The sequence below is a fragment of the Mesoplodon densirostris genome, chromosome 18, assembly GCF_025265405.1.
Source record: "Mesoplodon densirostris isolate mMesDen1 chromosome 18, mMesDen1 primary haplotype, whole genome shotgun sequence".
NCBI lineage: Eukaryota > Metazoa > Chordata > Mammalia > Artiodactyla > Ziphiidae > Mesoplodon > Mesoplodon densirostris.
In genome coordinates this window covers 13,667,199-13,682,557 of record NC_082678.1, presented here as the reverse complement: position 1 = coordinate 13,682,557, position 15,359 = coordinate 13,667,199, and the positions used below count along the sequence as shown (strand labels likewise).

General features: G+C 55.6%; 1 protein-coding gene across 1 annotated transcript; it reads right to left on the bottom strand.

Annotated features, from left to right (window-relative positions):
* Positions 1 to 12,143: 12,143 nt before the first annotated feature.
* Positions 12,144 to 15,034, bottom strand: CD7 (CD7 molecule). Its single transcript, XM_060082589.1, has 4 exons — positions 14,965 to 15,034; positions 13,403 to 13,717; positions 13,027 to 13,160; positions 12,144 to 12,251 (listed from the first exon to the last, which is right to left on the bottom strand). Exons 1-4 carry the CDS (start codon positions 15,032 to 15,034, stop codon positions 12,144 to 12,146), a joined length of 627 nt encoding a protein of 208 aa, XP_059938572.1.
* Positions 15,035 to 15,359: the final 325 nt, after the last annotated feature.

Below are 15,359 nucleotides of genomic sequence, written 5' to 3'. Positions count from 1 at the left end.
AAGAATTTTATTATCCTTTTATTGTTACTTTTGTGACTTATTTGTGTTGACTAAAAAATTATTCACAACCTAAAAGTTGAGAGTTATGTTTTATTCTATGGGAATTTTTAGGACTTCAAGCCCGAAGAAAGCATCTCAAGTAACCCTGAGAGAACTGCTCCGAAGAGGCAAGGGGGGCAGCCAGGTTATATATAGAAGTTTTTCAGCCAAGGGCAGGTAGTAGGAACAAAAGATTACTATTAATTAAAGAAAACTAGATACCTCAAGTTCAGGAATTTAGCGCTTTTCTATGTATGGGAAGATGCAAGAGTCTGGGCTCACTGAACTCATTTCTTTGATATGCATCTCAGCTATGGGGGCCAGTATCCTGTGTTTTCACAACCTGGGTTTCCTTAGGGCTCACCGGCTCACATTGGAGGGCTGCAATTGCTGATGACTGTGACATCCTTTGTTTACTGATATGACAGGTAATGTTCCATTTATCATTTGTAATTTGAATTAAAATACAAAAAGTAAAAGGGGACCATTCTCTGTTTCCTGTCATACTGAGGTGAGGACTGCCCTCAGCTCCCAGGGCTGTGCTGGGTGGGTGGAATCCCAGCCCTCCAGGCCCTTTCCCTCTGAGACCACGGGGTGGGAAATGGAGGTGGGGGACAGGAAGATGAGAGAGTGGTGAGGAGGATGGGGAGGAGGTGTTTGCCTGAAAAAGCTGAGAGGGGTGAGGTTGGGGGGAAGAGTCCAGGGCCGGGGTGGGGGGGCATCATAGGAGGGGGACCAGGTGCACGTGTGTAGCACGTGTGTAGCACCTGTGTGCACGTGTGGGGGGGGGAGGAGCACACTGTGTGTTTTTGTTTGGGGGCAGACTGGGCAGGCGTCCCTGGGCCTGAGACCATTCCAGGAACCAGCATGTATGCTGGGATGTGGGGCTCCTGTCTCCACAAGAGCTTCCTTTCCTATATTTCCAGTGTGTTCTGAATCATCATCCCAGTATGCTTATTTTGACAAGTAGCTTCCCATGAAATACCTGACTCAGCAGATCTGTGTTCGTAAGCCAGGCCAGCATCCACCAGGAAGGTGGGGTGGGGAGCTTCGGTGAGTGTACCCCCAGCTGTTATCCCCAGATAACAGGGCGCTGTGCACCACCACCCCCAGGGCAGGGAGCAGTGTGTAGACTGGTCTGGGGGCAAGAGTGAAGGGCGTGGAATGAGAGGTACCTTTGAGGCCCTGTGAGCATGGCAGAGGCTCCTGGACGCTAGTCAAAGTGGTGGGAAAAGATTTGATTCTGTAACTCTGCCAGTAGGGAAGGAGCTGAGCTCCATTCCAGATCTATGCAGAGATGATGGGATGTTTTAAAGGGAAAATGAGGAAGTAGGGAGGGGGATGGCTCAGTAGAGTGAGAGAAGTGAAAAATTGCAAAAGTGGGAAGGGGTTTGGTCCATGTGAAGCCTATCTGGGCTTGCTAACTGGTGCTTATCAGAGCTAGACTCCTGCCCTCCCACAGATGCTGGGAGATGGGGCTTTGTCTTAAGGTGTTGGCCAGAAGCCCCCTCCACGGTCGATGAGGAGGAGAGGTCAAAGGCAAGGGTCTGGAGCCCTGGAGCAGGGTGTCTGGGAAGGAACAGTGAAAAGTCCATTCTGCAGAACACCTCCTGCAGCCACCGTGGAAAAAGGTCTCTATTTCACTCGTGAAGGGTGGTGGGCCTAGAGGTCTGGGAGTTGGCACTGAAAGAGAGAGGCCTCCCCACGCTGTTGTAAGACCCTTGACATTGTGACAGGCCTTAGCTCAGGACTTCACAATTATAGAAGTTTTCATGCCTAGACCCATCCCCAGGGTGGCAAGGAAGCCCTGGGCAACCTCAGACCCTCTCAACTTCGGGGACATTAAAATCCCCAAATGCCATTCAAGGAACCAAGCTGAGGGCAAAAGCTGAGGGGTGGTTCAGAGGAGCAGATGCTCCAGGAGGGGGCAGTTAGAGGTTTAGAGGAAAGGAGGGGCCCAAAGGGCAGGCCGGCAGAAGGGCAGGTAGAGGTCAAGGGGGCAGGACCAGCTGGATTCCATGAGAGCAGCCTCTAGCCTGGATGACGTAGGTGTCCTGGGAAAGAAGCAGACGCCCCTCATCATGGAGCCAAACACACCTTGCCGGTCCCTCCTTTCAGGTTGGTCTGGGGGCCACCAGTCGGCAAAGCTGCAGTCACAAATTGTGGCGCTGTCCCTGAGCCTGGAGCCCGGAGACCGGTCCAGGCTGGGCTCGGCCCCTTGCAGAGATTTTGGTGAAACGAATAAACAGTGTTGCCCATACCCCACACCCCCAGACCTCGACATCGACTGCGGTTGGACCGTCCAGCCAGTCTGAGGGGTGAGGTGCCCTCCACCTGGCTGGCTGCCTCCTCACGCCTCTCCTGGTAGGCGGTGGTGGCCACAGGTCCTGTGCTGACGGCCACGGGTCTCGGCTGCTGGGAGCTGTGGTCCCCCTTGCCTGTTTTTCTTGCTGAGTTCATCTCTGTAAACAAGACATCGAGTGTGAGGGGTCTGATCCGTACAGCATTGCCAACCCTGTATTACAGATTTCTGAGACTTGCTAAGTCGCAGGTGAAAATTGCACTTGACAGCTGCCCTTTGCTTTTCTTTAACTGTGGGTGAGCGTTTTCATGTGTGTCTACGTCAGCTGTTACCTTGTTTGCGACCGGCCTGCTCCTTCCTCTCGTTCTTACCCGTTTCCGGAGAGCTCTTTCCCACGAAGAAAATTGGCTCCGTGCCCTCTGTCCCTCTAGCTCCCCAAATCATTGACTTGGGGTGTGAGCCCTGCTGGTCTGGATAACCCCAGCCTCTCGGGTTGATTGTTAAAGTTCCTAAACCCTAGACCCCCAAACCATCAGGAACGTTGTGGGGATGCTCATTTCTTGGGGAAAGGGGGACAGTCTGGTGAGAACAGACTGCTTCGTGACCAGCGCCTAGCCCACTCGGGAAGTCGTCTTGAGGCTGGCGGGCTCCATCTCTTGTCAAAGGCCCCTGCCACCTCTGGGCCTCAGTTTCCCCATCTGTCAATGAGGAGCTGAACTCTAGGAACTTGGTGCTCCCTTCCAGGCCTGGTGTGTCAAGCCAGGAACACTAGCTGGGCGGGCTCCCTGCCCTGTCCCCGTCCTGCCACCAGAGGGCAGGAGGCTCTGCTCTCTGCATCGCTCTGAGGGGTGGCAGCTGACGCTGCTTGGACCCAGATCGGTTAGGGCTCCACGGGCTCCACAGCGCCCACAGGGGCTGGGGACCCCGCTTAGAACCTGCCTGACCACCATGCTGTGCCAGGCTGGGTGCTGGGACACCATCTGGGAGCTCGTCACCTGCAGGCAGTAAGGGACCTTGAAGGCAGCCAGGGGCCAGCTCTGAGGATTCCAGCAGACAGCGAAGAGGGTGGGTCGCAGGCAGGCCAGGGGCCGGTGAAGGTGTGTGTGTGTGTGCAGGCTGTACCATGGACACAGCAGCTCCTCAGGGCCCCATTCCTTGCTCAGACCCTGCCTTTGGCTCCAGAGGAACTGGATGGAGAAGGCTTAGGTCTCCCAGAACCAGCAAGGGGTTCTGGGGGCAATGGGAGGATAGCCAGCTGAGATGATGGGAAGGGAGGGGCCAGGACATGCAGGTCCAGCTGGGCCTCCCAGCTACAGGCACACAGAATGGACTGGGTGGGGCCATCAGGGTTCGGCTCAGACACCAGGGGGCAGAAATGGGGACATCTTGGGGGCAGATCTGAGCTCAGAGCAGGCTCTCTGGGTGAAGAGGGAGGAGGTGACAGCAGCAGGGAACCAGAAGAGAAACGGATGAGTCGGGAGGGGCAGTGCAAGCTGGCGGGTCTTGGAGCCCTGGCGCTGGAACGGACAAAGGGGTCCAGGCAGCGGTCCAGCATGCTTGAGGTTGACCTGGGGACATACAATGTCCTGGGAGGGGATGAGAGAGGGAGCCCCCCTTCTAAGTGGCCCGACTACAGACAAGAAGATGTGACCGACCATGTCACAAGAGAGCCCTCCCAAGCTCAGTGACCAGGACCAGATGTTCTTTCTGATGATGCGGATGAGGTCTGAGTGAGGGGCAACAGTGAGTCCCCAGGACACCATGGCTAGAGGATCATAGGACCACAGCCAATTTGGGGGGCTGACCACTGTTCTCCAGCCCTGTAGCTTGGCAAGTGACAGCCCCTTGGCAGGGACACAAAGAGATGGGAGGCTGGGCAGGGGATCTTCCCAGCCTCTGCCTGGTCTCCCAGGAGACCCCCCACCTCTGGTGTGTGAAGACCAAAGCCTCAAGCCCAGGTGAAGAGAGACCCACTCGGGCAGAAGGTGTGTGTGTGGGGGGGGAGGCAGGTAGAAGACTCTGAGGTCAAGGTAGTCGTTCTCTGGACATGCTGAGAATAGCCTGGAACTTCTTGCTATGATGACCAGACTGCAGCCATGAGAGAAGCTGCTCCAACTTGAGCAGTACTGAATCTACGGCTGGCAGAATTCCAAGAACTGGCCTCAAGAGAATGGGATTAATATTATTGCTCATAATAATCTATATCTTTGAGGGCATCAAAATACCTGTAGCTTGCTCTGCCCATACATGAAAGCAGGCAATTAAAATTGTCAGTAAAGGGGCTTCCCTGGTGGCACAGTGGTTGAGTCCGCCCGCTGATGCAGGGGACACGGGTTCGTGCCCCGGTCCGGGAAGATCCCACATGCCGTGGAGCGGCTGGGCCCGTGAGCCATGGCCGCTGAGCCTGCACGTCTGAAGCCTGTGCTCCGCAACGGGAGAGGCCACAACAGTGAGAGGCCTGCGTACCGCACAAAAGAAAAAAGAAAAAAAAATTGTCAGTAAAGATATACTACAGGCCCATGTTGACATCTTCCACTCTAAGAATACAGTGCCTTATATCAGCATGAAGAAGTTACAGAAGATGGACCTTCACCCACAATCTCATAGAAATGGAATGATGTTTGACAGTGGGGAATTGAAAGCAGCTCTTTTGCCCCTTTCCTGTTTGCCCATTCCTGTTCCCCTCCAACCTTAAAAGAACCTAATTATAGGAACAAGATCACTAGGCAATTTAACCAAACTCCTGACTTATGCTCTCCTGAATGCACACCATGCCTTGCCTAATCTGTTGATTTGTTTCCTAGATAAAAAGAATGAAGTGAGGGACTTCCCTGGTGGTCCAGTGGTAAAGAATCTGCCTTACAATGCAGGGGGCACGGGTTCGATCCCTGGTCAGGGAACTAAGATACCACATGCTGTGGGGCAAATAAGCCCGTGCGCCACAACTACTGAGCTCATGTGCCTCGACTGGAGAGTCCGTGTGCTGCAAACTATAGAGCCCACGCACCCTGGAGCCTGCCCGCCATAACTAGAGAGGAGCCCGTGCGCCGCAACGAAATATCCCACATGCCCCAACAAAGATCCCACGTGCCACGACTGAGACCCAATGCAGCCAAAAATAAAATAAAATAAATAAATAATAAATAATCTTAAGGGGGGAAAAAAAAGAATTGAGCAGTTAAAAAATGACTAGCTCTCTACCTGCAATAGTCCCCTTAACAATCCTACAAGCAGATCACGAAGGCAAGATAATGTCTGAAGCGTGCACACAATGGAGAATATGATGCAGAACCCAACATCCTCCCTCAGTGCTTCACTGAGATTCTTTCCCTTTTTTCCCCTTTAAAAACTGTCATGGCTGAGCAGAATCTTCAGAGTTGGTCTTGGGACATGAATCCACTTCTCCCCAGATTGCTGGCTTTTGTGATTAAAGCAACTTTCCTTTCTATTGATACTTGCCTCTTGAATTATTGGCTTTTGAGCGGCGAGCAGCTGAGCCTGAGTTCGGTAATAACCTGAAGGAGCCCTCCTTCCTGGGCTATCCATCAGGGTGGGGCTGAGGTGGGGGCCAGTCACCCACCCTGGCTTGGTTTTGTCCCCGGGGGGTGGGGCAGGGCATGGCCTTGTGAGGACTGAATGCCTGAAGCCCAGGGCTTGAGTCTGAGAGAGGCAGGTGCCATGCATGTGTCGAGGGTCAGGTCCAAGGAACTGTGGGAGCTCCAGGCTGAGGAGACAGGCCACCTGCCCATGGCTGTCCATCCCCAGGGAGACCAGGGTGGCTCAGGAGGCCCTGAACGCCACCCAGTAGAGAGCAGAATGCTCAGAGTCTGCAAAGGGGTGACATCCCTCAGCCAGAGGACTGAGAAGGGGGAGGAGGAAGAGGGGAGGGCAGGAGGGTGGAAGGAGCCTCCAGGAGCTGGGGACAGGTGGGGAGGGCTGGCCAAGGGCTCCAGAGGAGGTGGGAGCAGTGCCCAGCTGGGGGGAGGGCTGGACCCACCAGGACTGTGGCTGCCCCGGTGGCTGGGTAGGGGCAGGGGGTCAGGGCAAGGTGCACAAGCATCCTTGGCCCATGTTGGGGCTCTGGGTTTTCATTTGCCAAGGTGGTGAAGGGGGTACATTTTATTAGCTGCTGGTTCCTTGGTTTAGGTGTGAAAGACAGTTGCCTGGATACGGGCACCACTTGTGCTATTGCCCTTGTGGGTGTTGGGGGCTGGGGAGGATGGGGGGCTGCAGGACTGAGCAGGGCTGGGGGCGGATGTGAGGCCAGTGGGGGAGTGAGAATTTGGTGGGGGGCACCGCAGGCCTCGCCTCTCCTTCCTGCACCCAGACAGCAGCTCCCGTCACGGCAACCACAGCCTCTGCTGGCCAGGCTGACAGGTGCCTGTGAACAGACTGACATTTCTGTGGCTGCTCACCTCTGCGCCTGTCGGGGAGGGTCTCCTCGTGTTTACCCTTCCCCCTCGCCCAGGCCTGCAGACCTGAGAGTCCTCCATAGGGGCAGTGAGGGCAGCAGATGGACTTATCTACAGCCCTGACCCTCGGCGTGGTGTCAGGCTGAGGCCCTCCCCTGGTGTCCCCAGGCTGGCCCCATGGAGCATTGCCGCCCTCTCCCGCCCCTGGCTCCCCGCATCCCCCTCCTGCAGTATTTCTCACCAGCACCCAGGTGCCTCTTTCCAGATCTCTCTCCTGCCACCTAGGAGTGCTGACTCCTTGGGGGAAGGGCCCCTAGTTTGTTTACCGCTGTACCCACAGCACCTAGACCTGTGCTCTGTGCAGTATGGCCACTCGGTCAGTATTTGTTGGATGGACATAAAAGTTATTCACTTAGAAGAACAAGAACTGCCCCTGGCTCCACCTTTGGACCCCAACCTGGTTACATCACACGGACATCGATAGGGCACAGCCAGCGTGTTCTTCAGGGGCTGAGCACCCACTGCCCCGTAATTGCGTGTCCCCTACTTGGGGAGCCAAGAGCTGACCCCACAGCAATGTGGTGTATGGCAGGGCTGGAAAGTTCCTCAGTGGGGTAGGGGCTTGGGGTGGCCTCAGGCCTGATGGTCCAAGAGGTCCACAGAAGACCCTCAGGGAAGCTTCAGGATGTGGGGCTGAGTCGGGCCTGCGACCTGGGGTTGGTGCTGCGCCTCAAGTACCTGGGCCCCATCCCGCCTGCCGTACAGAAATGACCACCCACTCTGTGGCATCTAGAAGCTGTGCATAGGTGGCTTGAGCTGGAGCTCAGGGTGGACGTATCTCCCAGAACCACCCCGGCCGGTGGGCCCAGGCGGGTTTGCTATGCGGTTCTGACACTCAGGCCCAGCCCCTCCCAAGGCCTGGAGGGTCAGGTGTGATGTAAAACTTGGTAAAGGTGTGTAACCACGGTGGTTCAGACCCCTGTCTCCTTCCAGTGTGCTTTTGTGTCAGGTGGCCTCAGGCTGGCCCAGAGCATCTCTGGGGCCTGGCTAAGAGGAAGTTGGGCTGGGGATACATTTAGTTGGTTAGTGGATCTACTTATGAGTGTGCAGTGGCTTCAAGATCTATGAAGATTTTGCTATCTACCTGGGAGAGGGATGGTGCACTGAGGGTGAATGGTACCCCCCAAAATTCATGTCCACCCAGGACCTGTGAATAGGACCTTATATGGAGACAGGGTCTTTGCAGATGTAGTCAAGTTAGAAGGAGACCATCCTGAATGGCCTTAATCCCGTTATGACTGGTGTCCTTATAAGAAGAGAGAAATTTGGGTACAGGGAGAAGGCCATGTGGTAATGATCTTGGAGAGGCAGCAGGTGAGAGGTGGCTTGAAGCGAGATCTTAGTTCCCTGCCCAGGAATTGAACCTGGGTAACCTGTATGAAAACCCTAGCCACTATACCACCAGGGGCTAGAGGCTAAGAAGCAAAACTCCCCCGGCCCTTGCCCCCATTGAGAAAATGCATTTCTCAAGGAGGCAAAAACTATACAAACAGGTACAAAGTTTACTATTAAAGACAGTACAACAAGTGGGAGAGCACACAGAGAAGCAGTTTGTTTAGTTAAGACAGAAGCAAGGCAGAGATACACACCCAGAGAAAAAGGGTATGGGCGTCCCCCCTAATGAAGAGGAGCACAGTAAAGAGGCGGTTAAATCATTTACATAGGGCAGTTCTCCCCTGTGCAACATTTTTCCAAGATGGATTCCAGCCCAGAGGCCTGTGGGCGGCCTTGGCATCACCTATTCTGGGGTGCTGCCCCCTCCTTTTTGACCCCCAAGGAGCCTTTCTGCGCATATGCAATGTCTCCCTTGCCCCAAGGATGGGAAATATATGACCTCTTGATCTTTTACTTAAACAGGGTTTAGCCCCTCTCTGTTCCTGCCGTGACTGTTATCTTAAAGTGTCCTGGCTATTTACCCTGTTTCTGTTGTTACTTCTTTTTTTTTTTTTTTTGCGGTATCTGGGCCTCTCACTGTTGTGGCCTCTCCCGTTGCGGAGCACAGGCTCCGGACGCGCAGGCTCAGCGGCCATGGCTCACGGGCCCAGCCACTCCGCGGCATGTGGGATCTTCCCGGACTGGGGCATGAACCCATGAACCCTGCATCGGCAGGCGGACTCTCAACCACTGCGCCACCAGGGAAGCCCTGCTTCTATTTTTGCTCAGCTCCTCTTGATAGTAAGTGATCATTTTTTAAAGTTTCACATATGGTGTACAGTCATGTCTATTTTCTGTTCGATGAGTGTGGGATTTCACATTAACTAACAGCATGATTCAGATCTGAAGGAGCAAATTGAAATCTCAGGCTTAATTGGTTGATTTATCTATTTCTCACAGTGGTTACGTCCTTCCTGTTCTTATGTATTTTGCTGTTTTTAGATTCATGGGTTCACACTGGTTATATGTTTTTGTTCTATTGTTGCTTTGCCAGTATTACTACTTTGCCAGAAGGTAGGATTGATAACTCCAGCTTTCTTGTGGTTCATGTTTGCTTTTTATATGTTTTCCGTTCTTTTCCTTCCAACCCGTGGTGTCCTATTGTTCCTATTGTTCTTTGCAGACAATATCGTGTTGAATCTTTTCTTTTAAATACAGTTTGAGACTATCTTTTAATTAGTGAGTTTAGCCCCAGGATTTGGGGCAGGCCAACCTGGAGTGGGAGGGGTGCACCCCTGGGCCAGCTGAGACCCCCCCTCCGACCCCTCTGCCCACTGTGCCGGCCCCCCCTCATTGGCTGCTGCCCCCGGCCAGCCCCTGTGTCAGGAGGGTCAGTGCCATGCTTTGGGGGCCAGAGTGAGGAGGAGCCAATGCCCAGAGGCCCATGTTTCCACTGCTGCTCCCAGTGCTTGGCCAGCTGGGCCAAGCTGACTCTGTTTCTCCAAGCCCCCCACTGGAACCCCCAAAGCTTCGGTCTGAGGATGGAGGCTGCTGCCACCGGCAAGGCCTTTGCCTCTAGCTGCCGTAGGCTCAGTCCACACCCGCAAAGATTGTGAAGCACTTGCTCTGCGGAAGCCACCCTGAGGGCTGACCGAGGTATCTCGGTCCTCATGGCCCCCCCAGGTAGGGAAGCTGCTGCCCCCATTTTTTTTTTTTTTTTTTTTTGTCTGTGCCATGCGGCTTGCAGGATCCTAGTTCCCTGACCAGGGATCGAACTCGGGCCCTCGGCAGTGAAAGCACCAAGTCCTAACCACTGGACCACTTCCCTGCCCCCATTTTACACTGAGGAAATCGAGGCCCAAGAGGCTCAGACCCAGACACAGAATGTGAGAATCAGGACTCAGGCCACACTCAGGTTCTCTGTCACAACGGAAACAAAGCCAGGAGTATTTAAGTGCCACTGTGCTTACATGTATGTAACATGCCCAGCATGCAGTGGTGCTCAATGTGGGGCAGGGGGCACATGGAGGAGGGACCCAGCCCTGCCCTTCATGTCATCACCGTCCTGGCAAAGGACAGAGAAGCAGATGATTAAGGGGTGATCATGAGAGGGGAGGACAGTAGGGAGCACAGCCCCGAGCACAGATCACAAGGAGGGGAGGAGGACCGAGGGGCACAGCCTCTGGTCGCTGGGATGGAGTCGGGTGGAGAGATGCCTCCGATGACAAGGGCCTCTGGAGGCGGGCCGATGGCGCTGTCTGCTTCCGTCTCAGGTGGTGGGAAGAGGGCAGAGCTACGGTGACAGCTGAGGGTCAGGGTGACAGCTGAGGGTCGGGGCAGTGGGAAGGGTGGCCAGTGTGACTGGGAAACCACAGAGTCTAGCCCTTAAAGACAGCGTGGATCCCACTCCTCTAATTTACAGATGGGGAAACTGAGGCCCAGAGAGGCAGGACTTGCCCAAGGCCACAAGAGTGGAGACCAGAAGTCAGCAGGCAACAGGTGGACACCTGCTGTATACTTGGCTCTGTAGGGTGGCCTGCCTTTCCTCAGGGCCCTAGGAGGTGGGGGGTACAGGGGCGCTGTGTTCCTTGTCTTTGCCCCTGGTACCCGTTTGGGTCCCGGTACCCTCCACAAGAACAGCTGAGATCACATCCTGAGCTGCCCAACCCAAGCCCAGGGTGTCCCAGTGACTCCCCGCCCCGGTGACACACACCTCACAGCGACAGAACCAGTGTCAACACCCCATTTGTTCTTCCATTATGTCATCCATGTAGACATAAAAGTACTGTCATGTGTTTAAACAACTACATACACCCATCTGTGCTTTATAAATGTGGGGTCATACACACACTGTGCACCAGCTTGTATCGTTATGGCATCTTTCAAAGGTCCTAGTGTGATGTTTCAGATTCTTCATGGTTCTCTTTTAATGCCTGCTGCATGTGCAAACCGTCATCGATATAGCGCTTCTCTTATTTGGACATTTAGGTAATTTCTCAGTTGTTGATTTTTGTATTGAAAGCAACACTGCCATGGATATCACTGCAATCTTGTTTCTATGCCCAAAGATCATTTCCCAAAGACAGAATTCCAGCTAAAACGAACATCATTGGCTAATGACACTTCAGTCTTTGCAAACCCTGTGGAGGAAGGGTTATCTCATCTCAGTTGGTGGGCAGCATGGTCTGCTGTTTCTTGGCCCTGAGCCCAGGAGGACGCAGCCACGGTTCACATCCACTCTGGGCGCGCCTGTTTCCCCAGGGTCGGTTCCCCAAGGTCCCATTGCACCCCAACATGAGCGCACGCCGGGAGGGGCCCTCTATTGAGAACCCCAGACCACAGCTGCTGGCTCCCCTTCCTCCATTCCCACGTCACCCCGTGGTGGAGGCTAGTGAGGCCAGGAGGACTCTGGTGGATTCGTCCCTTCTCCAGCCTGAACAGGGGCTGGAGTGAGTGTGTGTCCCCGTGCCCCTCCCTCCTTTCTGAAAGTCTCACACATAGTCCCTTAGGCTGTCAAAGTCCTTGGAGACTCTAGGGAGGGTGTCAGGCAAGCCTCCGAGCCTCCTTGACTCTAAGCTGGCTGAGAAATAGACACTGGAGTTGGAAAGGGGAGAAGAGAAGCCCTTTATTTCTGGCAAGGCTGGGCTGGGGTCAGCGCTCAGTCCCCAGCCTCCCCAGCACCCCCAGCTGCCCGTTGCCCCAGGCCCAAGTCCCTCCTTCAGAGCAGCCTCTTCTGCCATGGAAGGGTCAGGGCAGCAGGACGACAGAAAAGCTTCCTTCCCGGTGGCTCCAAGGTGCCAGGAGCAGCCTCAAGGGTGGGAGGCAGGCAAGGAGGGCTGCCTGGAGGAGGCAGCAGGAGCCTGACTGCTGTGGGGAGCTGCCTGTGTGTCCGTGCTGGGTTGGATGGTCTGCCCAGAGCTCTGCTGGACAGAGGGAGGCCTGGGGTCCTGCCAGGCTCACTGGTACTGGTTGGGGATGGAGATGGTGTTACAGCGGCTGTGGGACATGTCCTCGTAGATCACGCACACCAAATTCTTATCCTTCGCACAGCAAAGTTTCTGGATCTGAAAGAAAGCCTGTCATCTACCACTGGGGGCAGCTCGCTCAGGGCCACCCTCTATCTTCAAGGCATCTCTCCTCAGGAAGCTTTTAGATTTGGGGGCCTGCATGAACCCTTTTTAGGCGGGTCCTCGGCCAGACCCCCAGTTCTCCAGAGCTGCCCAGGCCTGGGCAAGGGTGGGCGAGGCAGGGCCAGCGGGCAGCGGCAGGGAGGTGGAGGTGGAAGTGACCTTGCTCCCTGGCCCTGGACAGGGAGGGGTCTGGCTATTGCAGGGGACATGGAGTTGGAGGCGCTAGGTGAAAGTGGGGGCAAAAGCTGATGGACCGGGGACAAGCTGACCACTTCCTGGCCCGTCTCTCTTGCCCCCTCCCCTCCTGCCTCCAGCCCATGATCGCACATGGATTTCACACACCCACAGGCCTGACACTCGCATATGTACACCCGTGCACACTCTCACAGTCACGCGCAGCATCCCCATGCTCTCCGAAAGGGTCTCTCTGGACCCTCCTCTCGCTCCCCCGTAAACGTCTGACCAGGACGTGTCTTCCTGGCCCCATGCCCGTCCTTGCTGGGGGCTCCAGTTCTTGGGTTTCCTCCCACCTTGGACCTTGCCGTCCAAACCCTCTGAGCTCCAGGAGACCCTGACAGAGGGAGTGGCTGGGTGCTGAGGTTTCCCATGTGGCCAACTCCCTGGGGCTTAACCACTCTCCTTCCCTCCCTGCTCTCTGAGAGAAGCGGGCTTATAGGGATGCAGATGACATCTGAGGGTCCACACTGACCTCTGTCCTTCTCAGCACACACACTGCTCCCAGCCCCAGCCCGACGAGGAAGAAGCCCACAGCCAGGGCTGTGGGGAGGGCAAAGAGTATCAGCTGAGTCTCCGGGCACGTGTTCACTGTTTGGGGCAGTTTTTCTGGGAAGAAGGAACAGAGAGAGGCATTTGGCAGGTGAGGGAGTCCACGAGAGCCTCTGGGTTCAGGGCGAGGTCGGGGCTCTGGAGTGTGTGTACATGTGGGAATCCAGGAGGCTTCCTGGAGGAGGTGGGCTCACGGTAACTCAAGCAAGGGTAGAGGGAAGATCCTCAGACAGGGGCCGATGGAGCCTGGGCTGGCCAGCAGGCAGGTGGAGTGGTCCCCGGGGTGGCACACTCCTTACCTGTCACCACGACCAACGTCCCAGGGCCCCAGACCTCCTCATTCATGATGGCCTGGCAGGCGTAGTCACCGGTGTCGGCCAGCTGCAGGTGGTGCATGCTGATGGTCAGGTTGTATTGCAGCCCTGAGAAGGTGATGCGGCCCTGGAACCGCTGGTCCACCGTGGGCTCCTTCCCGTTTTCAAAGTAAATCACGTTGCTGAGCTTCGGCCACCTTTGCTTCAGGTAGATGCCAAGCAGGAGCCCCCGGCTGGAGCAGGTGATGTTGACAGAGTCCCCCTCTAAAGCGATCGTGTAGGCGGGGGACTGCCACACCTCTGCAAGGAGGACCTGCCACTGTCACCACCAGCCTGGCCAGAGGGGCAGGGACCCACCTCTCTGCCGGGGATGGTGGCAGGGCAGAGGTGCCCTGGGTCAGCCCGCTGGGTTTTTTCTGTTTTTATTTTATTTTGTTTTTGTTTTTTAATTTAAAGAAGGTTTTAATCTCTCTCTCTCTTTTTTTTTTGGCATACAGAATCTTAGTTCCTTGACCAGGGATCGAACCCGTGCCCCCTGCAGTGGAAGCGTGGAGTCTTAATCACTGGACCACCAGGGAAGTCCTGGACAGCCGGCTGTTGTCAAGGATGAGGCAACTTTCGGAAGCCTTGAAGCAGCTCATGGCGCCAGCACCCTGGGCTGTACTCAAGTTCCAAAGGGGCTCCAGGGGGCTGGGCAGCCTGTGACCTCTCCCCACCCTGAGGGTCGGAGCACGTCGGAGCTGGGGCCTCTTCCTTCCACAGCGGCAGGCCGTCCGCTGAGACCTCCAACCACTCTCCCAGGCGCTACACCTTCCCCCTCTCTTAAATGACAGCTCCCGAGGGCTGGGGGCAGCTGTCTGTCTCCCTGTCTCTTTCCAATGCCTACTGCCTCAGTTTCTCCACCATTTTCAGGCACCTGAAGCCAGTGGCTCCATGGGGTGGGCATATCCTGGCTTGTCCGTGGGACACCCAGAAAGTTCCCTCATCTGCCCAGCAAGGCCCAGCAGGACCCGCTTCTAGGTGCAAACATAATCCAATACCAGCTGTCCACAAACTAAATTCTGCAGCTGTTTTTGGGAGAGAGAACACAAGAATTTCACCTGCCGGGTCCCCATCCCACCTTGTGGAATTAATCTCTCCTTCTTACTGCAGAACTTCGCACAAAAGGTAAACCGAAGGACAATGTTCTCTCAGGACAAAGGCAGCCTTGCTGGTTGTAGGAGAGAAAGTCCCCAGACATTCAGGTAAAGAGAAAGAAGAGATTCAACTATGGTGATTCTGCACCCAGATATCAGCGTCTTGGTGCCCATTGTTTTTTTGTCTAAAAGTGTCCAAAGTCGGACCTTACCCTCTGGAGGGGATGCCAAGGCTTCAGGGGAAGGTCACACTCAGCATCCCCAGCATCCCCGGGAAGGGGGAGCACCCCCTTCCCAGAAGGAGAGTCTGGGGCGGGGAGGGGAGGGGTGCAAGGGTGGCTGGGTGGGAGCGCTGGGCCCGCTGATGGGTGCAGTGGGGGACGGGGGGACGGATGGTTGGGAAGTGCTTACCTTGGGCAGCCAGGTTGCAGGGGAGCACAAGGAGCATGGGGAGCAGCTGGAGCCCCAGGAGCCCAGCCATTCTCACTGCAGTGGGGGAAGAACAGGGCCCCGCTTACAGGTCTGTCGAGACTTCCTCTCTGCAGCACCTAACTGCGTGCCACCACCTCACAGACAGCCACTTCCAGGGGCAGTCGGGGCAGGATGGAGCAGGAGGTAGGCAGGGGGACTGCACACAGTGACTGTAGGTTGGACACTTCAGGAGGGCTTCCTGGAGGCGGTGCCATGAGTGAGGGGAGGCGCTGTGGGCAAGGCTGGGAGGGGCAGCCCTCATCCCCGCCTCTAAACTGCTGAGTGCCCCCAGGTAGACCCATGATCCTGGTCCTCTGCCCCTGCTTCACAACAGG